Source organism: Bombus impatiens, unplaced genomic scaffold (assembly GCF_000188095.3).
Source record: "Bombus impatiens unplaced genomic scaffold, BIMP_2.2 scf_0377, whole genome shotgun sequence".
Classification (NCBI taxonomy): domain Eukaryota; kingdom Metazoa; phylum Arthropoda; class Insecta; order Hymenoptera; family Apidae; genus Bombus; species Bombus impatiens.
The window spans coordinates 1,333,615-1,358,682 of record NT_176796.1 but is presented as its reverse complement, the minus strand read 5'-3'; the positions used below and the strand labels follow the sequence as shown (position 1 = coordinate 1,358,682).

The 25,068-nt window shown below is 38.1% G+C and overlaps 6 protein-coding genes across 10 annotated transcripts; 4 read left to right on the top strand and 2 right to left on the bottom strand.

Moving 5' to 3' along the window:
• The first annotated feature begins 39 nt into the window (after window positions 1–39).
• LOC100744298 (histone H2B) lies at window positions 40–532 on the top strand. Its single transcript, XM_012386143.3, has one exon. It carries the CDS (start codon window positions 108–110, stop codon window positions 477–479), a length of 372 nt encoding a protein of 123 aa, XP_012241566.1. The 5' UTR covers window positions 40–107; the 3' UTR covers window positions 480–532.
• A 2,922-nt stretch (window positions 533–3,454) lies between these two features.
• On the top strand, window positions 3,455–5,261 carry LOC100744178 (late histone H1-like). 2 transcript variants are annotated; one of them, XM_003489802.4, is made up of 3 exons: window positions 3,455–4,417; window positions 4,495–4,715; window positions 4,981–5,261. In XM_003489802.4, the coding sequence occupies exon 1, from the start codon at window positions 3,551–3,553 to the stop codon at window positions 4,220–4,222; it is 672 nt and encodes a 223-aa protein (XP_003489850.1). In that variant the 5' UTR covers window positions 3,455–3,550; the 3' UTR covers window positions 4,223–4,417; window positions 4,495–4,715; window positions 4,981–5,261. The 2 variants fall into 2 exon arrangements, with proteins under 2 accessions (XP_003489850.1, XP_033176789.1); XM_033320898.1 differs by having other exon boundaries at window positions 3,455–4,715.
• Window positions 5,262–6,886: 1,625 nt separating this feature from the next.
• On the bottom strand, window positions 6,887–7,460 carry LOC100744063 (histone H3). Its single transcript, XM_003489801.4, has one exon. It carries the CDS (start codon window positions 7,381–7,383, stop codon window positions 6,973–6,975), a length of 411 nt encoding a protein of 136 aa, XP_003489849.1. The 5' UTR covers window positions 7,384–7,460; the 3' UTR covers window positions 6,887–6,972.
• Window positions 7,461–9,898: 2,438 nt separating this feature from the next.
• LOC100743828 (histone H4) lies at window positions 9,899–10,578 on the top strand. Its single transcript, XM_003489799.4, has one exon. The coding sequence runs from the start codon at window positions 9,962–9,964 to the stop codon at window positions 10,271–10,273; it is 312 nt and encodes a 103-aa protein (XP_003489847.1). The 5' UTR covers window positions 9,899–9,961; the 3' UTR covers window positions 10,274–10,578.
• A 452-nt stretch (window positions 10,579–11,030) lies between these two features.
• LOC100743706 (U4/U6 small nuclear ribonucleoprotein Prp4) lies at window positions 11,031–14,823 on the top strand. 3 transcript variants are annotated; one of them, XM_033320893.1, is made up of 5 exons: window positions 11,031–11,158; window positions 11,712–12,266; window positions 12,344–12,721; window positions 12,792–13,005; window positions 13,077–14,823. In XM_033320893.1, the coding sequence occupies exons 2-5, from the start codon at window positions 11,741–11,743 to the stop codon at window positions 13,534–13,536; spliced, it is 1,578 nt and encodes a 525-aa protein (XP_033176784.1). In that variant the 5' UTR covers window positions 11,031–11,158; window positions 11,712–11,740; the 3' UTR covers window positions 13,537–14,823. The 3 variants fall into 3 exon arrangements, with proteins under 3 accessions (XP_033176784.1, XP_033176785.1, XP_003489846.1); XM_033320894.1 differs by lacking the exon at window positions 11,031–11,158 and adding an exon at window positions 11,435–11,527; XM_003489798.4 differs by lacking the exon at window positions 11,031–11,158 and adding an exon at window positions 11,435–11,632.
• On the bottom strand, window positions 14,324–24,319 carry LOC100743503 (delta-1-pyrroline-5-carboxylate synthase). Of its 2 annotated transcripts, none has more exons than XM_024367873.2 (6): window positions 23,515–24,319; window positions 20,127–20,463; window positions 17,421–18,068; window positions 15,623–16,440; window positions 15,259–15,549; window positions 14,324–15,077 (listed from the first exon to the last, which is right to left on the bottom strand). In XM_024367873.2, the coding sequence occupies exons 1-6, from the start codon at window positions 23,611–23,613 to the stop codon at window positions 14,910–14,912; spliced, it is 2,361 nt and encodes a 786-aa protein (XP_024223641.1). In that variant the 5' UTR covers window positions 23,614–24,319; the 3' UTR covers window positions 14,324–14,909. The 2 variants fall into 2 exon arrangements, with proteins under 2 accessions (XP_024223641.1, XP_003489844.1); XM_003489796.4 differs by having other exon boundaries at window positions 20,127–20,430; window positions 23,515–24,301.
• Between the last annotated feature and the right edge of the window lie 749 nt (window positions 24,320–25,068).

Below are 25,068 nucleotides of genomic sequence, written 5' to 3'. Positions count from 1 at the left end.
TGCTGCCGTCGCGTTTCTGGATATATAAGAAGCCAGGATCGGAGTTCGACATTCAGTCTCAAATTGTCTTAGCGAGTGTACTTGAAGTCTACAAAGCAAGTTCGAAGATGCCACCGAAGGCTAGTGGAAAAGCTGTGAAGAAAGCTGGTAAAGCTCAGAAAAATATCAGTAAGTCTGATAAGAAGAAGAAGAGGAGGAGGAAGGAAAGCTATGCCATCTACATCTATAAAGTGTTGAAGCAGGTCCATCCTGATACTGGTATTTCCAGTAAAGCCATGAGCATCATGAACAGCTTTGTTAATGATGTTTTTGAGCGTATCGCTGCTGAAGCTTCACGCTTGGCACATTACAACAAGAGATCTACCATCACGTCTCGGGAAATCCAAACTGCTGTCAGGCTTTTGTTGCCTGGTGAATTGGCTAAGCACGCCGTTTCTGAAGGCACTAAAGCTGTCACTAAGTATACCAGCTCCAAGTAAACGCTACAGCACCCTAAAACATAATCATCGGCCCTTTTCAGGGCCAACAATTTTATAATAACGTTAAACAATTTTGTTCATAGCTGTATTATTTTGATATACCTTCCATAATAGAGTTTCGAGTCATTGTGTATACTGCAATACAACATAGAATATAGTAGCTAGCATTAATACATTTTATTTCTAAATATATTTGTTATCCAATAATTTAGTAAGGACTATTTCACGATTGTATAGTATTTAACTTAGAATTTGTCAAATGCAAGATTGCATTCGTATTCCAGCTACACATAGCTTTAATAATGTAATGAAAACTGGGTAGAAAATATGCAGGTTATTTTTCTAATTGTTTTCCGCGGTGTTTTGCGATTGTTTGACTTGCGCAGTTCATATCTGTGAAACATTCAATGTGGCGATCAATGATGTAAATTTACTAAATATTTTACTCCCGAATACTTTTGTTTTTAAGAAAAATTAGAAAATTCCGGACAATAGTTATAAGAATATAAGAGAGTTATCAGAAATATAAAAGTACTAAATTGGCTATAATAAAAATAAATTCAATGGCAGTGTTACTAGTACAATCAGTATACTATAATCCCGAATTTTAGGTTAGAATTCTATTTTCTTACTCCCAACTATTATATGTTACTTTGATATGCTAAAAATTATAACATACATGCATATGCATGCATTTTATTTACATCCGTTAACGGGAGCATTACCTATGCTGTACGAAGTTTACAGCAAAAACTTTTTGAAATAATCATACGTAAGAATTATTTTAATGAAGAGGAAAGAGAAACGTTGATTAATTCGTTATTTAGAACAATGTTATAAATTATTAGAAAAGACTATCTTTTCTGTGCTTTAATCGCAATAGTTATCTTCGGAAGCGAAAGACCGACCATACCGAACGTGTTAAAAATATGAAAATCACATGATATTCGGAATTATTAATTTTATTACAGTTTCCTACGCAGGAAATTGTCATATTCGTAGATAATGCTAGTTATTTATAAAAGAGACACGTGTAACAAATTTCTTAGTTAATGGATGACATTTATTTACTATTAATACTTATTTTGAAAACAACATTGATGAACCATTATAGAAATGGCTTCCGTATAGATGGAGTCACAGACGTTTGGCAATACGAAATTTGATTGGTTCATCTAAGAAAAGACTATTTCTGAGGGAAGAATATAGCAATGAAATATTTTTAAATAATATATATTGCTTAAGAAATTATACGATAAATATATATTATTTAACCTATATTACTAGTACTCTTGCAGTTACGCGTTATTTGTTTTTCAAAATTTTGGCAACCAAAGTAGAAATTTCTTACACCAGATGTCATAACATACAACCTTTCGCGTGCCCTCCATACTTAAATTTTTTGATGAACGGGCAAACTGATGTACAGAAAGATAATGCATAAATAATAAGAAATAATAACACTTAAATATTCAACACTGTTATTACTGTTATTTAACGCATGAATAAATACTCAAGTTAGGGTTGTATTATCTTTTCTCAAACGATAGAATGCAGAAAATTCTTCATGAAATGCAATAAACGAATCAATGATGACGTGTCTTGTCGTTTATATGTCTCCCTCAAGTTCTGACTCCGATCATAAACTTTCTTATCATGTTTTATAAATAAAATACTTTTGAAAACACCTTTATTGTTGTTATGGGTTGTTTGTTAACGCAATAACATTCGTTAATGTTCAAAGTAAAACATATTATGATAAATTGTAGCTGACATACCATATTTTTCTCAGTAATATATTAGCAGTTGAAAGCATAGAACAATGGATACCATATGAATATCACGTAGTTACTATTTGCTTTTTTAACGCGATGTTAATTGTCAAAAAATCGTTAAGTTTATGCAAAAGAACTTCAAGATTTTTGTATTCTGTGTAATGTACTATGTATAGTACCCTGTGATAAAGCAAGAGACAAGACTTGCTAAGTATGTTTAAAATACATATATATATATATATATATATATATATATGTATGCATAGAGTATACTTGAATAAATATTAATCGAACTATTACATAAGTAGAAACATTTTTATAGCAGATATATTATATAGAATATACAACATGAAACAATAATACTTATGCTTTTCTATAGGAAAAAAATGTTATTCCATGTAGAACCGTTATGTTTTCGTATAAAATTGTGACTAAATTTCTCAGATGAAACTTAATTTGTAGTAAAATGAATTATAAATGCAAAGTAAACGATTTCATGAAAATATTTTGATATTAATATTTGCAACTCACATATTGAATGGTAGATTCCTTATACACGCTATCACGATCCTCATCAAGGAAAGAATACAAAATAAAACAGGTTAAATAAAGGCAAATGTCGTGAATCCTCATTTGAGGATACTAAAAGTATGAAAGATACAATAAAAATTCATTCTAGGCATATAAACCGAATATTTCACACATCCATGGGAATTGATATTAATCCAACGATAGAACATTCGCGGTTCACGTTGTACATCACTAAGCGATCGAATATCAAGCAAGTTTTTTAACGATCCATTACAGGTAGGATAAAAATAATTGAATATAAATTAGCAGCAGTCCTTTTTTTATGATTTTCTATATAAGTATTATGCCAATTTTCATGTAAATGTTTAGATTTTTAACTTTTTCTATACGATGTCCTATCGCACCGAAAAGACGGACTTCGTCGAACGGCGCAATATTTCAGTTGAACAAGTAAATACAGCCGAAAATTAATAAACAAATAAAACTACAAACACGTAGCTATATATTCGCGCAACTATTGTTCATTAACATGCATATAATATGGAGAAACAAAGGTTGAAAGTGAAGGTATATTTACCGCTTCTTCGCTGTCACGGAATCGCGGCATCCGACATATTGGGTGAGACTCTCTCCATGGTCCGCGCTTAAGAAAGAACACGCGCTGCCATGAAAGCTAACTATCATACCAAGAGCAGCATTGTTGGTTTAGATACCTTCAGGCACTTTGTATAACAATTTGGTTTGTGTTAAAGTATTTCCACAAAAATGGAAGACAAAGCGAACTCTAACAGTACCGCAGTTGAGACTGCCGAGAATCCATCTACGCCAGCGAAGAAGTCGTCGAAAAGTAAGTCGAAATCGCAACGTGAAAAGGCGTCTCATCCGCCAACTTCGGAAATGGTCAACGCTGCCATTAAAGAGTTGAAGGATCGTAAAGGATCGTCTCTCCAAGCTATCAAAAAATACATTGCCTCCACTTACAAAGTCGACGGAGAGAAATTTGCTCCGTTCATTAAGAGGTACTTGAAATCTGCTGTGACATCTGGAACTGTCGTCCAAACAAAAGGCAAAGGAGCGTCTGGATCGTTCAAGTTGTCGACTGGAAAAAGTGAAACTTCTAAGACCAAGAAGGTTCCTCATCCAGCCAAGAAGGCCGCACCAAAAAAGGTACAATCTGTCGAGAAGAAGACCGTCTCGAAGAAAACTGCTCCTGCTAAGAAGCCGGCATCGCCCAAAAAAGCTGCAGTTGAAAAGAAACCGGCACCAGCGAAGAAGAGTGCATCCAAGGTAGCCGTTGCAAAACCAAAAGCTGCTAGCGAAGCCAAGAGCATGTCGAAAGCTAAGAAGACCGCCAAAGCACCAGCGGCCAAGACTAAAACACCTAAACCTAAGAAAGCAGCTGCACCAAAAGCAGTTAAATCCCCAGCAAAAAAATAATTATTTTCAAACTACGTTGCCCTTCAAATCCAAATGGCCCTTTTCAGGGCCACTAAATATTTTTTACAAGGAACAATCACCGTTCTCTATCCATTAGAAACAAAATACCCATAAATTCAAATCGAGGTTTTTATCACAGTTAAAAACAATTTTATTTTGTTTATTGGTTTAAATACGAGAAAGAAGTACATAACGGTATATGTTCATTGATATATATTGATTCTTGAAAACATTGAAATTTCGTATACTTAGTATTTCATGAACTTCTATAGACACAACTTATAGACGTAACCATAAGTTATGTTTAGACCTTTGTCCAGAAGTACAAAAAAGGCAGTGAGTTTTAAACCATTATGTTTCCAACCATGCTGTATGATTGGTCAAGGTACTAGGGAATCTAACAGGGAAGCGCTGCTGCATAACCTCTCTACCCTACGCTATCGACCAATTCCCGCCAAAACAGCAGACGTGGACACACCATGTGCATATTAAGGTAGAAGCCAGCAGGTTCTTTCATCAAAAATAACACGGAACTAATCACTAGATTATATTACCCTAGGACGTTAAGCCTTTGTCCATGGACAATGACATTTATAACAATCGAACATTTTAAAAATTTTCTAATCACGATCATTTAATGTTAGATACTTATAAGACACAGAAAAGTTCTTTTTATATATAAATGATTCACGCTATTTATTACACTATCTAATCCTTAAACATGATTCGGATAAGACTGATGTCTGTATTTTTTTCAGACAAATACAATCAACATGGTGAACGAGTGAAATGTAACTGCACTCTGAAGCGATGCATTATCTTATCTAGATTATGCTACAAAGAATAGTAAAAGTGGACGTTTTAGATTTATACAAATATTTCATTTGTATAATTTTAGTCTTTTTTCTGCATTTCAATGAGGCAAATATAAACGTATTTTCCAAAAATAAAGATTTATCAGTGACGTATGTAGATTCTGTCTCTATTTTTTAGTTTTTAATATACATTCGATAATAAAGTTGTAGAAGATGAAAGCTAATTCATAACTTTATAACCTATAATTGCATGTTAGACATGAATAATATACTGACCATTCTTTTTATATTTATTGATTATAAAAAATCTGAATGCATTTTGGATGATATGAACAGGGAATGCTTGCCATATCGTCAAACCTAGAAGCTCTTACACGATTTGTAAGCAAAAGAGACTTCTTCCGACTATATAATGAGTATAGCATAAAACACGTATTGCATTTACAACTTAACATTCGAGTCGTTCGTAAATGAATCACATACTGAATATAGAGTATTTAGGTTCGATTATTTACGTTGTATATTAATTATTATCACAAAACTTTTCTTTAATTATGAAATGGAAATCGCATTTTGTGAGGTTATTTGAATACCATGGACTTTTCTTATAATTTATAATATACATGTTTTTGCTACCGTCACTGGTTTCATAAGTAATGCAGAATACGGTGCTACCTTCTCTCAATCTCCTTCTCTTCCTCAATTCTTCTCTTGGTTTATTTAGTCTAATGCAGTGATAATCTCAAGTCAAGACCTTATCGCGAACATTCTTTAAGAATAGCCTTATCTTTTGTATTTTTTTATAAATATTTTTTGATTATAATCTAACTTTCTTGTGATGTTAAGTAGTGGAGCTAATGTTTAGGAATTGGAATGGGCATTTACATCGTCTTCGATAATGTACTAAAATTGAAGGTCTATAAGTAAAAAAAAGCATTCTACAGATATATTTTGGAATTGAACTTAGGGATTTAATTCTTCGATACTTTCCTTATATGTTCATTTCACAGTTTGATGCCGTTTAGGTTATATAATTGAAGTTTGGTTAGCCTGCCTATACATTAAATTTCTTTCTACTATCGTATCCCTTACCAATCCCAAACTGTATCAAATATGATGACTCATACTTAATCCTGGCCTATATCATGAAAACCAGTCCTTATTTCTGAGAACAAGTACTTACATATTGCTATCTGTTCAAAACTATCTAGTTTAAAAACGGTTTCAAATGGCTAGCTAAATATCGAAGCAGACTCATCGAAAAACATCTAGGAACATCAATACAAATAGTCTTTTTACAGATTACAAAACATTTTCAAACGTAAGTACTTCGTAACTGTTCATAATACAAATTGAAATCGATATAATATATTAAGTATTTCTGAGCCTAACATCATAATCTCAGACAAAAAACAAGCCATGGAAGTGATGCAAAGCAAAACTCAGTGTTTTTATTCATTTTATTTCATCTGAATTCGTAAAAATTTCAAGAATCTATAAAAAGGACAAAAGGTTATGTTAGATAGAGAAGGTATAGACAAACATCGACGGAGGGACACGTTACCTAACGCAAAAGGGGGCAGCTGCCCGACAGATGTTCCCCACTCTGTCGTGGGAAAAAGTAGCATGTCCGCCTAAAACATTTAGTAGAAAATTTCATTAAATAATAAATATTCATAAGTCCGGAATCCTAATTTTAGAAAAAGCAGAATTAAACACCCGAATTATATAAATCTTAAGCCACGTGTATTATATTTTATACCGTTAGTTTTAAGAATAACGGGTCAAAGTATCGGGAATTGTATGTGGACCTTTTTCATGATGCAATAAAATAATGATTATCTTAAGATCGCAGTCGAAAACCTGAAGCTCCTATATTGAAGAGAATTTTGGCCCTAAAAAGGGCCGATTGTTTATAGAAGAAAAATAGGCTGCTTAGGCTCTCTCTCCACGAATACGGCGGGCCAACTGAATGTCTTTTGGCATAATGGTAACACGTTTAGCATGGATTGCGCACAGGTTGGTATCTTCGAAAAGACCAACGAGGTAAGCTTCGCTAGCTTCTTGCAAAGCCATGACGGCGGAGCTCTGGAATCTCAAATCGGTCTTGAAATCTTGAGCGATCTCACGAACCAGACGTTGGAATGGTAACTTCCTGATCAGCAGTTCGGTGCTCTTTTGGTATCTTCGGATTTCACGAAGAGCGACAGTTCCAGGCCTGTAGCGATGAGGCTTCTTCACTCCACCGGTAGCCGGGGCACTCTTACGAGCAGCCTTGGTGGCCAATTGCTTACGTGGAGCCTTTCCACCAGTCGATTTACGAGCAGTCTGCTTGGTACGAGCCATTCTTTCAAACAGTCGGAAAATACAGCGATACGTTCACCGTTATGACAAAATGTAGAATACGCTCCGCGCTTGGAAGTTCCCACTTTTATGTGATGCAACTACCGGCTGCCGGCTTTTGATTGGTCGAGCGTCGCACTGGAAGGGGAACTACGCGACCGTCAACACAACAAAGCTTCTATTCTATTTCTGCCTGTTTTATTTCTTTTATATTCAGGCAAATGTAGTTGTGGCTGTGATAGATTTGAAATTTTAGCAACAAATGAGTCCAAGTTTGAAAATATTTAAGAATAGATAATACCATTAAGGGTCGATACAAGATTGGTACAAATACCTAGTACAAAAGGAAATCGTGTGACTTAATCAAAATAGTTATATCCAAAAAACCATACCTTCAAGAAGCCCCTCTCCCACAACAGAGCGGAAATGCCATAACCAAGTAAGATCTTACAGACAACGTAACAGACAAGATGGATAGCCACATAGAAAATATTCAAGAAGCGTTCTACGTCCTTAAGTAATAAGAGTCAATAAGAACTAATATCATTTTAACCTCAATGCCTAAACTTATGATTATGAAGTTAGAGTAACCTTCCAATCCATTCCAGCTATTCAACAATTGTTTTAATATGCAAAATGACGTTTAGTTCAAAGATACAAAATCCACAATCAACGATCACAGACGGAAGTCACAGTCTATTCACTTTTTATTTATTATTTCAAGCCTGAATATTTCTTCTTTTACACGGTACATTTCTGCGATTCACGATAAAGCAATGTTTTAAGTTTCGTTAAAAATTAAATCTAATTTCGAGACAAAAATATTACCAGGGTTAGGATAGAAGTAAAGGATGATTTTTTTAGGAAAGAGTAACCATTAAATTCAGTGAAAACCGGATTTTGCATACAAAGAACGTGGAGCAGATGTTCGACGCAGATGTTCTGTTCTCTGTAGGGGACCGAAGTACAATGTTTACTCCAAATTCTAATTACAATATAATATTGCAGCAAAATCATAAATTCTAAATATTTCAGTGTACTTTAAATTATATAAAATCGACGTCATAAAAAAGAAAAATGAATCGTAAAACATAATTGATCTGTACTACCTGAATTTAGATCTTTAAACAGAAATTTTAAATTACTTATTACTATATTATTACATTCTATATCATCCATCCGATTTACATATTTATTACGTCAATACGCACTATTGATCTCTTTTTTTAAGAAATTTAATCACAATTCTAATATGATAAATGAGAGAGATAGGGGGAGATATCTATTAGGAGTTTGGAAACATTCATATAAAATTTTCTACTTTCACGACAATAATTTTGAATAAAACATGATAAAGATTTAGATTGTATTTTATTTTTCTTTTTTTTTTTTATTTGGTATACTATTTACAATCAATTCTCGTTGAGAACGATGGTATTTTATGGCAGCAATAGAATAATAATTTTACGAGTCGAAAACTTGAAAAGAATTTTGGCCTTAAAAAAGGCTGATTGTTTATGGAAAAGAATCAGGTGAGTTATTTAGGCAACATTTTTGGGGTGACACCGCCCTCGTTACCTGGCCTTGTTCAACAGATTTAGGAATCCAGTTAGGCGTAGGTGGTGGTGTTCTGGTGACACTGTTTTCAAATACTTTTACAAGTCTCTTGCTGGCAGTATGAGAAGAAGGATTGTAGCGTTTAGAAGGATCTCGCAAGATCAAGGAGAAAATGGAGAACGCTTCAGTTTAGTGTAATATTTTCTAGCCAGTATTACATAAAATCAAAACTTCGAAAACGTTGATTCTTCCGCTGCGTAATCTGCGCGCCAGCATTCTTTTACCGAAACTATTTACCGATGTTCATAGCTGTGCGGTGGACTCTCCCTCAGGAATCTCTCAATCACCAGTAAGTTAACTGATGATCCGGGAAACCTATGGGTTTTCTTTCAATCATTATGACTACTGGGTTCATGTCCCCTCGTATCGTTGCTCAGCACTTCAGCGAGTTGAATCATAAAAAAAGCTGCTGGCTTTGACACTGTCCCGTGAAACTTCTTGACGCATGTTTTTCACCAGATGATATTGTATGTGTACTATATTTACCGAGCCTCTCTAAGGAGGGTGTATTTTTCAACCAGTTGGGATGCCACGACGGTCATTCCGATCCCGAAGCCAAGTAAAGATAGACTCCTTCCTGGTAATTGCAGGCCTATCAATTACAGTCTTTTGTCTGCCTTATTCGTCCCTGCCCTGTCGTAATCCTCATGGATCATGTGAGTGCGTATTCTCTGATGTCTCCATTCTAGAGTTTCATCATTTTAGACTGGTCACTTTACAACAAACCAACAAATTGATGAGAAGTTTAATTCTAAAAATTGAATTCACATTCAATATAATATATGCGGCTTTCAACCGAAGTAGCTCCCCTCTGTATGCGATGCTGTTCCCAGAAGAAGGCCTTTGATTGGCCAAGCGCGGACTGGAGGGAGAATGCGCAACTGTAAGCATAAAAGCGCGGTGCCAGGAGCATCAAGCATCCACTTAGTGGTCGCTGTTTCACTGGTACTGATCGAGTTGCACAATGACTGGTCGTGGTAAGGGAGGAAAAGGATTGGGAAAAGGAGGAGCAAAGCGTCATAGAAAGGTTTTGCGTGATAACATCCAAGGTATCACCAAGCCAGCCATCCGTCGTCTTGCTCGTCGTGGTGGTGTGAAACGTATTTCTGGATTGATTTACGAAGAAACGCGTGGTGTACTGAAGGTGTTCTTGGAAAACGTTATCCGAGACGCCGTAACCTACACTGAACACGCCAAGAGGAAAACTGTGACGGCTATGGATGTAGTCTACGCCTTGAAACGTCAAGGAAGAACTCTTTACGGTTTTGGTGGTTAATTTCCCTTGCTGCGTCCTTCTACGAACAAACGGCCCTTTTCAGGGCCAACAACATTTTCAACGATGGAATTTTCTGTTTCAAAGAACCGTGTAAATCGATAAAGTAATCATGAAAGGCAAGACCCATCATATAAATCTATGTTTACATCAAGGTTTACACCAAGTTTTTTAGATGTCTTATCAATCCTTCATGGAGTTGTCTTTTTAGATATCAAATGCTTGTTCCTTTGTCTGAAGTTATACATAATGCATAGTGAAAACGGTTGAATGAGGTTATAAAGTTGAATATTGTAGTTATTTCAAAAGACTAATCAGGTTTTATAGAGAAATACGAATCCCGAATCATGTTAAAATCCATGCAATGTCAATTCCGAATTGTGTTCTTTATAATACATTGAAAAAGGTTTTTGCGTTATCTAGTTTAAAAACTATAGTAAGTTCTAGAACAACGTAATTTTAGGAACCTTTCTAATAATCTAATAATCTTATAATATAATTTACTATAGAATAGGTATATAATAAAATTTCATATATTAAATAATTTTATATATTTTATATACCAAATATTTATATATTTATAAATTAATGCCAATTTACAAATGTTTTTTATGAGATTCAAAGTACATGTAAAATATGTGCAAAGAATGTGGTTTTGATTGGTTGTTTTTGATAGATTCTATAAATTGTAAGTGTCACGTATACAAATAAACATATAAAGGCGTGTCGGTGAGCGATACGAGCAATACTTCCCGCGGTTCCATCCTTTGTCCCTATGCTTTTCCGAGAGACTTTTTTATGTCTTTATTTATATGTTCATCAGTTTGTGTCATTTAATACATATGTACTTTAATTTACGATCTCATTATACTACACAGAATTACTTAGGTAAGTATAAATATTTATAAATAAAGTATTCTTATAATTTTATACCCTACGCGTTCAACCAATCAGAATATTTGTTCTTAAATTTTAGGTTAGTTCAAAGATTCCCATTTATGTGTTATGTCCTGCTTATATTCCTATTATTCTTCATCGAGATTTTATATAAATTTATGACTATGTGTGTATAAATTATATGTATAAATTTGTAACTAACAATGCAAAATGGGAAAGCTACAGTCATTTGAATATCGATATCTCGATACAAGTCGATTTGAACGAGAAGAAATGTTATCGATTGTTGTTTTCTATCTTGGATATGTTCGTGTTTGAATCATTTTAAGTATGCAGTGTTGCTTGCTTGACAGTTAATAGGTGCTAATAAGTTCTAGCTATTATTACATTTATTCTGGTATATAATTTCTGTTTAATCCACATAGAACATCATACCTTAGAAGCGTAATTCCGTACACTTTTTGTGTAATGTAGATTATATTTAAATTATTTTACGAGGTTAAGAAACCATATAGTATTATTAATTTTGTATTGTTTTCTACAGCTTTTGCGTATAATAAGTAATTGTCTAAAATGTCAGATGACGAAGATTTGGTTTATGTTAAGAAGCAAAAGACTGTTCATTATGGATCCCTCGAAGAAGCTGAGCGTGCTAGATTGGTTGCTGTGGCTGAATCTGCCGAGGAAGAAAAGACTACCACAAATTTGGGAGATAATGCCAGTGCTACAGCTACTTTGGGAAACATTCATATATCAAATGAATATATGGAACTTGAAGATGAGATGTCTAAAGATAGACAAGCTCTCTTAGAAGAATTTGAACGTAGAAAGAAAGCTCGTCAAATCAACGTGTCTACTGATGATTCCGAAGTAAAGAAAAATTTGAGACAATTGGATGAGCCTATTTGTCTCTTTGGTGAAGGACCTGCAGATAGGAGAACAAGACTGAGGGAATTATTGGCTAATTTGGGTGAAGATGCAATTAAAAAGAAACACGAAGAGGAGGAGAAACCATCCCATCCAATTGAGAGAGACACAGAAACAACATGGTATCACGAAGGGCCAGACTCACTTCAAATAGCACGTTCTTGGATTGCTAGTGAGCCTAAAATATACTGTTTCTAGTCTTTTCGTCTTTTATTGTTTATCTGTGTGATATTTTTATTTATTCAATAGCGTATTCATTGCCCAGAGCAAAGGCGAGATTGGGTAAGGCAAGGCAGGATTTGGAGTTGCCAACAGCTACGCGTACAGCACGCCGTCAAGAGCTTCTGAAAAAGTTACAAGCTTTGACAATTTACTGTTCTCAAATTGGAGATACGAGGCCAATTTCTTTCTGTCAGTTCAGTCCAAATTCCAAATTGCTCGCTACAGCTTCATGGTCAGGCTTGTGTAAAATATGGTCTGTACCTGACTGTACTTTGTTAAGAACACTTAAGGGACACACTTGTAATGTTGGCTGCATTGTTTTTCATCCAAAAGCTACTATTACTGAAGAGGTGGTAGGAGAAAAATCTGGACAGACTTGTGTGTTAGCATCTTGCGCTTCGGATGGTATATTTATTGTACCAAAATTTTATGATATACATGGTAAATACTATTCTAATATTCACTGTGTATATAGGAACAGTAAAGTTGTGGAGTGGTGGATCTGGGGAGGAACCCTTAGCTGAAGTCGAAGGTCATGAACCGCACAGAGTTTCAAGGCTAGCATTTCATCCGTCTGGTAGATTTCTTGGGACATGTTGCTATGATGCATCTTGGAGACTTTGGGACTTGGAACAGCAAGCAGAAGTCTTACATCAAGAAGGTCATGCCAGAGCTGTGCATTGTATTAGGTAATATACCTAAAATTGTATATATTTTCAATGACAAAAAACAGCGTGTTCAAAACAATGTTGGTCTATAGTTTTCAGGGTGACGGTAGTGTAAGCGCCACAGGAGGTCATGACTCTTTCGGTCGAGTGTGGGACCTTCGCACAGGACGGTGCATTATGTTTATGGAAGGCCATTTGAAATCTATCTTTGGTATCGATTTCTCCCCGAATGGATTTCACATAGCAACAGCAAGCGAAGATAATACTTCTAAGATATGGGATTTACGAAAGAGATCCTGCGTGTATACGATACCTGCGCACACAAATTTGCTATCAGACGTGAAATACCAAAGGATAGAAGGACAATACCTAGTCACAGCATCGTACGACAATACTGCGAAAATATGGTCAAATAAAACCTGGCAACCACTTAAAACGTTACCAGGTCACGATGGTAAAGTTATGTCCGTCGATATTTCTTCCGATCATAAATTCATCGGAACTAGTTCGTACGATCGAACGTTCAAATTGTGGGCTCCAGAAAACATGTAAAAAGACTTGATGGAATAAAGAATAATTTAGAAACGAATTAAGGAAGACTACTTTATCGCCGCATACAGGAAGACTTCATTTTTGTACTATAAGAGAAGTAATAAACATATATTTTTATTATTTGTTCCTCAAGTAGTATCATATTATAATCACATTTAGAAAGTATTATTATAGTGGTCATCTAAATCAGTCTAAATCTAAAGTGTAATCTTACAAAATATTTACTGCTGACAACAGAATGCAAATTTATAGGTTCTTCAACTACTCGTAAAGTTATTCTTGTAATTATTTAAATTGGACTTTGTACTTAGTTTGATGTGCGATTGTAGTTTTACGTCATTGTCGATAAACATAATCATACGCAATTACTGAAAGATATTTCTCCTTATTTATGTCGAACGTTATATTCGAGAACGATTTTGTTTTACATGTTTTTATCGATTGAAATGTTTAAATTTCGGAAGTTGAAGAATTCTTAATTGGTGTCTTACGATTATTAATGGTTGAGGTAACTTAAAACGAATAAATGCAAGTTTACCAGTTGATGGTCGGTCGAGGAGTTTCGAATATAACCGGACGACTTCACTTTCACAAACACCGAAGTAACTGAGGACAAGAGGGTCTCTCTTGAGATATTACTTTATTTAATAAGTTTCACGATAACTTTCCAGAGTAATCAAGTGGATGTTTCTTTTCCGATAAGAATTGATTTTGTATTTCCTTTTTTGTACCTTTTAATTCTCTCATAACCAGAAGGAAGAGTTACGAGGTAATAAAATGTAAAATATAAGTACAAATTGATCGATGATATTAGTTATATATGATACATTGCTTTTATTTGTCTCCAGGTATTTAATATTCTTTGGTTCGTCGAGAAAAAGGACGAAAGCTATATTGTGACGGATAGTAATATATTTTGTTACGGCAACAACTTTTGCGAATGATACTTGCTCCAAGACGAAACTAGACATTCATCTAATAAAAGCAGTACTTTATAACAACTATTCTATGAAGATTGCCGTATTTTTATTTATTTTAATTATTTTGACAGCGTTGTAATTATGTTAAAATAACAATGATCTAACAATAATGATGCTTTTATCAAATAGGAAGATCTTCGTGGAAGACAGATGCCATTATGACTTGTGGAACTTTCTACGTTTCCACTTCGTTAAATTTTTAACTATCTGTGAACATTTAGCGACGAGTGATTGAAGAGAGGAGAAAAAGATGTTAGTTGGTCGCAATTTAAATTGTTTTGTGAATAAAAATATGCCGGTTTTCTGATCCTTCCCTGGCATTTCTCCTTGATGTATAATCCTCCGTGTCGCAGAAGCGAAGATTCCGACATCTTCAGTTTGTTCGGATTTAATTCATGCAGACTCGTTGATGGGTAAAGATTGATGCAACCAAACTTTGTCGCCACCCTCTGCAAAATCAGCAGCTGCGTGGCCATCACCATGTAACACCCACTTTGTGGTCAACAGCCCGTCCACTCCCACCGGGCCACGTGCATGAATTCGCGCGGTGGAAATACCGACCTTAAAATAGTAAGAAATTGATATTTTGTTGAAATTCCAAAGTTGAATTTTAAAGACTTTGAATTTTTTAAACGTTTGAATTATTAAATTTTTGTATATGTAAGCTTTTAAATTTTATAATTGTACAATTTTTCCACGCGTAAATTTTTTAATTCCTGAAGTTTCAATGTCAACGGCTCACCTCGGCACCCAAGCCGAATCTGTACCCATCGGAGAATCGGGTACTGGCATTGTGGAAAACGCAGGCACTGTCGACTTCCCTTGCGAAGTGAGTGGCACTATGGCTGTTCTCGGTAACGATGACATCTGTGTGCCCGCTGCCGTATTTGTGAATATGATTTATAGCATCGTCGATGTCCGTCACGACCTCGATCGCGCATTCGAGGGCTCCATACTCGGTCTTCATGCTTTTCGCAGCTGGTGGCCCGAACGTCAGTTGCTCCCTCAGTCTCGGCCCGGAATTCACTTTCACCTAAAATGTCAAGTGCTTAGGTAAATCCAATAAGAACAATTCCTATGTTCCAGTATCACACTAATCTCCTTACTCCTTCCTTCTGTAGCATGTTGCATACATCCGTGAAGAAACTACTTTTCATGTGACTTTCATGAATAAGCAACGTCTCCATAGCGTTACAAGCGGCAGGGTAATCACATTTCGAGTCTCTGATAATCTTCATAGCTTTCATCAGATCCGCATCCTTGTCCACGTACACGTGGCATATACCTTCCGCGTGACCTAACACGGGGATATGCTTCGATTGTTCCTGAATGCTACGAACGAGGTCAGAGCTGCCTCGAGGAATCACCAAGTCTATGTGCTTGCCCATCGACAGCAGATCACCAACGTCCTCTCTGGTTGAGATGAGGGATATCGCGTTTGCAGCGCCGACGGTACTCAGTGCCTCCTTTACCAGATCCATTAAATACCGATTGCTGTTGACTGCTTCCTTGCCTCCTTTCAGAAGAAGACCATTGGCGCTGGACATTGCCAATGCCGCCACCTGAGGTAGACTGTCGGGTCTCGATTCGAATATCACTAGCAATACACCGATGGGAACAGTGATTTGCTTCAGTTCGAGACCTTCAGCCAGTCTCGTCCTCCTGAGCACACGACCGACGTTCGTTAAGGAGTCGTTGGCAATTTGCCGCAAACCAGAGCTCAGAGACTTCAATTTGGCAGGCGTCAAGGAAAGTCGCGAGAGCAAAGCTTTCGCCAAGCCACTCTTCTCCGCTGCCTCGAGGTCCTTCGCGTTAGCACTTAGAATTTCCCTTTGACGGGATTCCAGGAGATCAGCCAACGTGTTGATACAGCTTGCTCGTTCCTCTGGTTGAAGGCCTTGCAGTATTCGGCTCCCGGCGCGAGCTGGAAATTGTTATTTTTGGCTTTGAGGAAGATTTTCTTCCATAAATTGGGGTTAATATTACGATCCCACGTTGAGAATCTTTTAGATGCAATTGCGTCTTAAGTGGATCTGATTTATAGACGAAGTTTGGCGTCATAATGTATTTGACGTAGTTTCTCCTTTTCAAATACCTCGATTCTCTGCACGTTTTGTCTTCCAAGATTTCTTTTTAAATGTCTTTTACATCCTCCGTAATTCCCTTTTTCTCTTAATTCAATATCGTAAGGGAAAAGAAAGAAAGTACATAACTACGTCCGTTGAATGGATAAAATTGATTATTCTCGAAAGAAATACAAGGGTCGAACACGTTGGCTATTCGCAATCGAACGGTCGAACCGCAAAGGATATATTAAATAAGTTTTAATGGAATCCTACGTTGGTAAAAATTACTCCAACTAGTAACGAGGATAGAAGAGACTTTGCTCGGAAAAGCTCTCGAGTTAAAGGAATATTTAACTACTTTTCTTTTCACTTACTTTTTCAATGGCCGGCTATGTTAACTAAAAGTTGTTCGGTTTGAATATACTTCCCCGAATAATGTGATATTTTTCTATATCTTAGGGGAGTGCGGTACGTGTCGCGGATAATTGTACAATGGCCACGATACCAGCAGCCGTAAGCCGTTTCATTTCTACATTCGATAATCGATGACCTATATTGCTATAGTCGGTAGAACAAAATGACGCTACTAACCGATCTCTCCACGAAAAAGCTATTGCGTACATAAACGCAACGCTCTTTCCCGAATTATTTTTCCTTGAAACAGACAAACACTTTTTCATGTTTGACGCTTCGCCGAATAAATATGTTAAAATTCCTTAAGCAAATTCGAAAGTAACATTTACGGGAGCTATCTAAGCTACCTAGACGATCCGTTCCTTTTATTTCATAAAGCACTCGAAAGGCATAAAAGTTCACTGGAAAGTAAAAAAGCTTTTACCTTCTTCGGCAACAACCTCTACAGGTGCGAAAGTTTCGGTCGTCTGTGTGAAGAATGTACCGATCTTTCTTCCGGATAGAATATTCTTTATAGCCTTCTCTTGAGTTCCGTTACAGATCACAACGGAGACACCTCGATCCAGAGCCCAAAGCGCTGCATTAACTTTCGCGTCCATGCCACCGGTACCGACCTTCGACTTTTGTCCAAACTTGATGGTGTCCCTAAGGTCCATGCTAAATGTATGCAGCATCTTAGCGCCATCGTGCCACGGAGGCAGATTGTAAATGCCATCGACGTCGCTCATTAAGATTAATAAGTCTGCCTGAATTTCAGCTGCCAGCATAGCGGCCAAGGAATCGTTGTCTTTGATGGAAATACCTCTTCTTCCTCCACTACCGGCTACTTCCTCGTCGACATGTGGCGGAGGTGAGACAGCGTCGTTGGTATTGATTATGGGAACGATGTTCAAGCTAAGTAATTCGCTCAGTGTGCTGAACAAATTCTTACGAGTTTCCTCGTTGTAGAAATCCGGCTTGGTGACTAATACCTGGGCCAGTTTCACTCCATATTGGGCGAACATGGCGTCGTACAACGACATCAGGCCTGATTGTCCCACTGCGGCTGCTGCTCTAGGTTCCAAAGGGGTGCCTGCGTGAACATTAGGTCGACATTACAATGTGTGGTTAGTAGATCGTGTTTGGTACAACAAACGGCACTGTTAGGTGAACGGTTTTCGCCAGTTGCCTCGTAGCTCTCTGGAGTCCGTCCAAAATCAGTTGACCGCTCATCCTCGTGTATCGACACATTACAAATTCACGAGTGCAGCAATTTTTCTGTTTTTAGGATTTGGTATGCGATACAATAAATTCTTTTTGGTGAATTGTTAATTGGTACGAAACGGTTAATTGATTTTGGGTGAACCGCGGTATTATTATGAATTTAGAAGCGGGATAAAATACGAGCGATATCTTGATAATTTACCATGCTTTTGCAATTCTTCTTTAACGTGTTTTTCTTGCCAAAACGAGTTAGAAATGCCAAAGAAGGTGGACAACTATTGGATACTCAAACGTTTCCGTAGAAGTAACAAGAAACAAGGCGGCGTTATTTTCCAAGCAATTTCTGTCTATCGCGTTCGATCGTTGCTTTCCTCAAAAGGAGGAATTACCGCGAATGTTTTCCCGAGCAAATAGAATCTCGAAGGTATTACCAGTAAAAGAATTGGGCGGCTCGCGGTTGTTAGTTTAACCTACATAGGAAGACCGGACATTGTCAAGTTGCCGAGGAGCCCCTGTATATCCGGAAGTACCTCGGGGATGTTCCGACGGGTCCCCATCGTCAATGGTCTACAATTCGTATTTGCTACGAAATTTACGATCCCCTGTATCGACCTCTTTCACACGACAGTCACGTGAATGCTGGCGAAAAAAGAAATATCTCTACTACACCGTTAATACAAGCAAATAACAAGCGGAATGTTTCCTCCTAATGTACATTGCAAACACGTCGTTCGTCCTCTAGAGGAAAGAAAGAAATAAGCTCGTTCTCAGGCAACGTAATTTATTTAGCATTTTATTCCTTTTGTTCGCAAAGTTCTTAACCGTGTTTGTATGATAACCGTGTAATTTGCTTTAAATGTCCCCTGTATTCTTTTTCAATTTCTGTTCTCTGTACGTGCGTGCGTTTGTACGATCCTTACCGGATTAATTGTCACAATTGCGCTCACGTGGAAAAGCATTCCGCAATTCTTACCAAGCAAGGAGATTGTACGTTCTCATTCGAAGCAGAGAATTTACATTCAGGCAATTTAATCGTCATAACTCGTCGGTATTATTCGGTCGATCGATTCACCGTGGACGACTAAAACGCGAGAGGGCATTATTATTCTCGCGTTTCGTGTGACTCACATCGGCGACTCGCGTAATTGGGATTAATTAATAAAGAACGAATTAAGTGCGGAGACGAGCTGGCGAGATATACGAGCGAAAAAATATGGTAACTTAACCAAATCCGAATACATTTTTGCCATACTCGAGACTCATTAGCGCGCCAGATATAAAGGATTACGAATGGAGGAAAGTACAATCGCGGCGAACGTATACCCTCGTTTGTAGTTGGCCGATAATATTCTGAGAAGAAAATTCACGTTGAAACGATCGGTCTCGGCATGAATTACGCCCGGATATCCGATTTGTGATATAATATTATCGTCGAACGGCATATATTGCCCTGTATTGTAACGAATCGTTCATGAAGTTTCTCCGTTTTGCGCGATTGTACGGTGAATTAGAATGGTCGATGTATTCCACGATCGAACAAAAGTTAGTATCGATTTACTTCGTCTGAGAAACATCCAACGAGTCCATTACGTAGGAAAGCGTACTAAATTTACTATTGGGAAAAAAGCGCCTCCAACTTAAACTCCCGTTAGTATATACATTAGTATATTATGTACAAAGAAAGATGAAAGATTGTCTCTCAATATGCGACCGTGTCTTCGCTTTCACATGCAACTCGATATTTCATTTCGCGACAGATACGAACGCTTGAAGACAAACACGTGCGAAAGAAAGATCCTTATCAAACAGTAAATATATTTTTCTCTGAAAAGAGATTTTTTTGTCATAAGCGTTCTTCCTTCGGGCATGATCACACGTGCATGATCGTAAGTTCAAACGATCGACGTATTATTACGTAGAATTATACCTGAGCGTTTTCTCATGTGTCCACCAGGACTCAGCGTTTCCCTCATCGATAAGGACATCAACAGTTCCTGGGCGAGCTTCTGTTTGCCGAATGCAACCGCACCGCTAGTTACCATAATACATTCACGACCTCCGTTTTGGCATTCGGCTACCTGTTCCACTATGGACGCTAAGCGTCCCAGTGCCAGTCCGTGCTCGTCCTCCCTCGTGATCACGGCGCTGCCCAATTTCACCACCAAACGTCTTGTATACGTCAGCTGGCTGCGTTCGTTGAACATCGTTGGTTTACGAGGTCCCTCTACCGCCTGCAACTCCGTGTGTAAGTCTACTCGATTTCCCTTACAACGTTGATTAATTTTTTTCAATCTTTTTAACGATAAGATTTTGTTCACGTCGGTCGTATGCGTTTCATTTGGTTACGCGTAACGCGTCAGAGGAGATTTCAAGCAACAAGAACCTAACCGTTTTTACGTTCTTTTTCAAACATACGATGTCATACGTGTATCTCAAGACGCGATATTCATCAAGGATAGTCATTAAAATCTAAAGCAGAGATCTGTCCATTTGCAAATGAAAAGCCTCGAACGATTTCTATACCTTTTCCCAGGTTCGTAGCTACGACGCGGCATCGAGTTAATTTGCATCTGTACTTCACCTAATTCCTCGTTGCACGAAACGCATTTTATTTTATTCTTTTTTACGCGTAACCAGATGAAATCTGCGTAATTATATAAGAGATGCCGACGACCTTTCAATTTTTTCTTTAAGCTGTCCACGTCATCTACAATCGTGCGTATTTAAAATCGTTCGAGTTCTTGGCTGTTATCTTTGTGTGCAACACTTCAATCGAGAACGAAAAATTCCCGGCTACCAATTTCTATTCGATTGCCACTCGACACACTTCCACGCGTACACGTGTAACCTCTTCCTGGACCGATTTCTATCTGTTACATAAAATTACAGTTCCGATTACTCGTGTACCGCCGAATTAAACGTCGAAAGAATTTTTGCGCGTCTGCTCAGGCATTTGTTCGAATTACGATAGAAAATACGCAAATGCAAAAAATGCAAAGATTAAAAAAATATGCGGTTTTTTCTTTTTACATGTGCGTACGTTTATTCGGCCAGTCTGCGTTTCGTTTCGAGATCGTATTTTCAGTCGGACATTTAAATTCTCTAAGATTACGCAAATTTTTCTTCTTTTCTTCAGTGACGCATTGTCGATTCCGGATTCGTTCTGACGCAGATTCCGTTGGTTTCGCAAGCCAGAGATTGCCGATTGTGCGTTATAAATCACATCGTGCTCTCTTATCTTCGCTTGCCAAGACGCAATTCATTTTCAACTATAATCAATTCGTAATTCCTTACGTCGAACGGGATCTATGATACTACGTGATCTAATAAAATTACTACATTCTTTATTCGCTTCGTTTCGATATATTAAATAGAATCGTAATTTGTAGCACTAAATACGACAATAAGCACTCTTACGATTAATTAACAGTTTCATCTTGGTTTAAAATGTATATGTGTCGTGGACGTTGATCGGAATCGACGACGTCCAAACTAGGCTAAAACTAAAGATTTCTATAACTATAACGATATTAATTGTTCTAGTCCGACAATGAGATATACGCGTATGTAAATGTACGTTTCTTAAACGTTCGTAAGGATCAATTACTTCGCAAAGAGTGCCTATTCTCTGCGTCTCAGTCGCAAGACGTTTCACGATTCGAGCTCATCGTCGAAACCACCCTCTCTATCCTAATTTACGACACCCTCAAGAGCCGGTCGTTTTTTTCTCGAATGGGTTTTCCCACGGTAGGGATTTTTCCTGAATAGAAAGCCGAACGATCGTTCCATATGCCCCAAGTTTTACGTTCTTTCAGAAACGTCATTTGATTTTGATCCAATCGTCATCTTGCTCGACCTGTTGATTTAACAGCGAAACCATCGATTCTCATCGTGGGCGACGATGGAATCGATCTTGTTCTTGAAATACAAAAGAACGTACACGCGATCCGAATTATCGACGATCGTTTCCCATTAACAGGTTGTTCGTATCGTGGCTGTATCGTGATTCAGTGGCAATTGATAAAACACGATTCTTATCGGCTCCTAGATGTTCTAGAGGAGGAAAGGTGGATCACGATTCCCTTGGAAAATCCACTTGATATATCTTCTTATCTTTGCTGTTTTGACGAGAAGTAAACACGCGGTACACGCGATAATTACTATAGTTGATGGTCGGTCGTTTTTCGATGTATCGCTTCGATACGACGATCCATCGTTTGTAAAAACGTTTGGCGAAATTTCGATGGACAAGAGAACGTGAAAATATTCCACGATCGAACCGTATATCGGATACATAAGTCAGACAGGAAGAACTGGATGTTGGAACTCGTACAACGAGCGCAAATGCGAACGATATTTATAATCCGGTGATTGCGTGGCATGCATGTGTATACGGAGATATCATTCGTATTATGTATTCGTGATAACGTTGCCGTTACATTTATGGCATTATAGGCAATTAAACTGGCGATCTTTACAATCGAACAATGCATTTTGCGTTTAAAAGCTCGTTTAACAGGTCCGTTGCTATTTGCTGTCAAAAAATTATCGAAATGCGGTTTCCGCGGTATATACGGCGTTACGTAGCATCTAAACGCGTTATTTATGGCTCTGTTTCGATTCTATACGCGGTAAATAATTTTCGTTATTATCTCGTGGCGAAAATTATTACCGAATGACATAACACAGTGGAAAGTTTTGACGCGAGGTGGTGATTTCTCAATAAGAATATTACATATAAAATCAACGAATAACTTTTAAAGTTACCACTGGCTTCTGAAAATATTTGAACGTTTACCAGTGAAAATGTAGCTTGTATTTTCAGATTTGTTTCAAACTTTATCCATACAATAGCGGTAGTCGAGCTTCGTAATAACGCTAATGAAATTTCAAGTTTCGTATAACGAACACAATACGTATATTTCTAAAAGCTTTGCATAAGTTTTCGAAATAGTTTCACCAGCTTGTGTACATCGATACATATGTATTTTATCATCGTTCCGATTGCACGAGCGTTGCACGTGTCTCTTTCCCCTTTTCTACGACTTTTTCAAGATTTCGAAAAACAATCGACGACGCGTACGCCAGGTAACTTCAGATTGGTTGTTTTATTAATTACACCGGCGGACAACACAAAAGCTTTCCTCGAGTGGCAACGTTCGATTAAAAACACGGACGGCCGAGCGCGTTAAAAATTGAATCGACGGCATACAAGTTGGCCAATCGTTCTTCTGGTCGGTCCCGGCACCGATCGATCGATGCCGTCGACTCGCCGCGAAGAAATGAAAGGTGAAAATAAGAAAAATTGCACGTACTGCTTGCTTGGGCACCCTCGGCCCCGAAGAGGACGAAGCCAATCTCCTTGGAATACATCCAAGTTTACTGGATCTCAATAGTAACAATCTCGCGTACATCTTTGCCTCTTCGACTTCTTCGTCCTTTTGCTCACCCTCTCACCAACGCCACGCTATTACGATATTTCTAATCCGACGAACGTCACCTGATCACCCGTGCGCCCTTTTCTCGACCGAAGAAAGGAAGGTTACCGATATAAAGAGAGAGGAACAGAAAAGAAGCGTGGATTCGTATCAAATATCAATCGGAAGATCGCGTCTCAGAATGGGAAATCTGATAATCCGCGAAGGGAAAATCTTGCGAGCAGTTCTTTCAACGAGTTTCGCTTCGGAGAATCTTGATGATAAAATAAGAAGACGAGAAGAGAAAGAGAAAAGGAAAGAAAGAAGTGGACGGGAGAGGACTACACTCGAGCATAAACCTCGGTGGCGAGGTGGAGCGGTCGTCACGATGGTCAACGACACACTACTACTTGCCGCTGTTGGAAATCGCGGCAGAAAACGACGTCGACGTTATCGCGGGCGAAGATTAGAAGCCTATCCTCGTACAAAAATGTGACGCGGTGAGCTGGTGGGAGGTGAAGTTTCTTCTGCGGAGAACTTGACGTTTCAGACGATGATCGACGTCGTTGTATCTTGCTTCGGAAAACCTCGACTCAACGGTGGCTAGCGAAGGCCACGCAAAGTCCGCAAAGTTCGCGCACCCTTTGTCAAACGAATTCGTATATGTACCATAAAATATGTAAGATGTGCAGCGATGGTAGCGCGAGTTGGCGAACTTTGACCTGGGAATCGGAGCAAACAGAATCGCTATCTAACTGGCGTTCGACTCGTACTTTCCAGCGTCGCGTCTCGGCATCGTATGCTCGCCATAGATTCGTATACGATAAACCGACGTTCGTGGATCGCGGTACATATGTATACGCGTAAACGAGAAAGACCGATTGCGAGTTCGACGTTTGTTTTCGTAGCCGTGGTAGATAGCTTATTTGCATTTGCTATTCGATAGAAACTCGTAACTCGTGCAGGAGCACGTTATCAGCGTGGCGAGAGATCGCGTCCACTAGGGAATTACAGTTTCTTTTCGAGATGGATGATGCGTTTTTATCCGATGTGAAATATGAGTGGTTAAGGTTGGGAAAAGTATACGAGTACGGGATGGGTGGATATGAAAAGGTAGCGGCGCGACGCGGCGTCGCGTTAACTCCATCTGTCCCTTCGATCATGCCGGGTTATACGTCTTCGCGCGTATATACGCGTGTTACGTGAACGCCAGAGGAGACGAAACACGTTCGATAAGGAGATATTTTTCAAGTACTCTCGTCGCGGTATCGTCAGATAGTGGATGAAACGTCAAGCTGCTCGTTTTCAGGAAAAACGCGTACTAAAACGCGAACGAAAAATATCGCGCTGGCCGTTTGCCTTCTTTTATCTGCGCTGGACGTCAAATTCGCCGCTACATCCATCTCGATGACGGAACAGAGGTATTCGAGGTTTCGATGGTGCATGGAAAAA

Coding starts and splice junctions, on each gene's coding strand:
- LOC100744298 (XM_012386143.3), top strand. CDS start 108: ATGCCACCGAAGGCTAGTGGAAAAGCTGTGAAGAAAGCTGGTAAAGCT.
- LOC100744063 (XM_003489801.4), bottom strand. CDS start 7,383: ATGGCTCGTACCAAGCAGACTGCTCGTAAATCGACTGGTGGAAAGGCT.
- LOC100743706 (XM_033320893.1), top strand. CDS start 11,741: ATGTCAGATGACGAAGATTTGGTTTATGTTAAGAAGCAAAAGACTGTT. Junction 12,267..12,343: donor AGCACGTTCTTGGATTGCTA/GTGAGCCTAAAA, acceptor TTTATTCAATAG/CGTATTCATTGCCCAGAGCA. Junction 13,006..13,076: donor AGAGCTGTGCATTGTATTAG/GTAATATACCTA, acceptor GTTGGTCTATAG/TTTTCAGGGTGACGGTAGTG.
- LOC100744178 (XM_003489802.4), top strand. CDS start 3,551: ATGGAAGACAAAGCGAACTCTAACAGTACCGCAGTTGAGACTGCCGAG.
- LOC100743503 (XM_024367873.2), bottom strand. CDS start 23,613: ATGTACGCGAGATTGTTACTATTGAGATCCAGTAAACTTGGATGTATT. Junction 16,441..17,420: donor AGAGGTTGTTGCCGAAGAAG/GTAAAAGCTTTT, acceptor AACAATTTCCAG/CTCGCGCCGGGAGCCGAATA. Junction 15,078..15,258: donor GATTCGGCTTGGGTGCCGAG/GTGAGCCGTTGA, acceptor TACTATTTTAAG/GTCGGTATTTCCACCGCGCG.
- LOC100743828 (XM_003489799.4), top strand. CDS start 9,962: ATGACTGGTCGTGGTAAGGGAGGAAAAGGATTGGGAAAAGGAGGAGCA.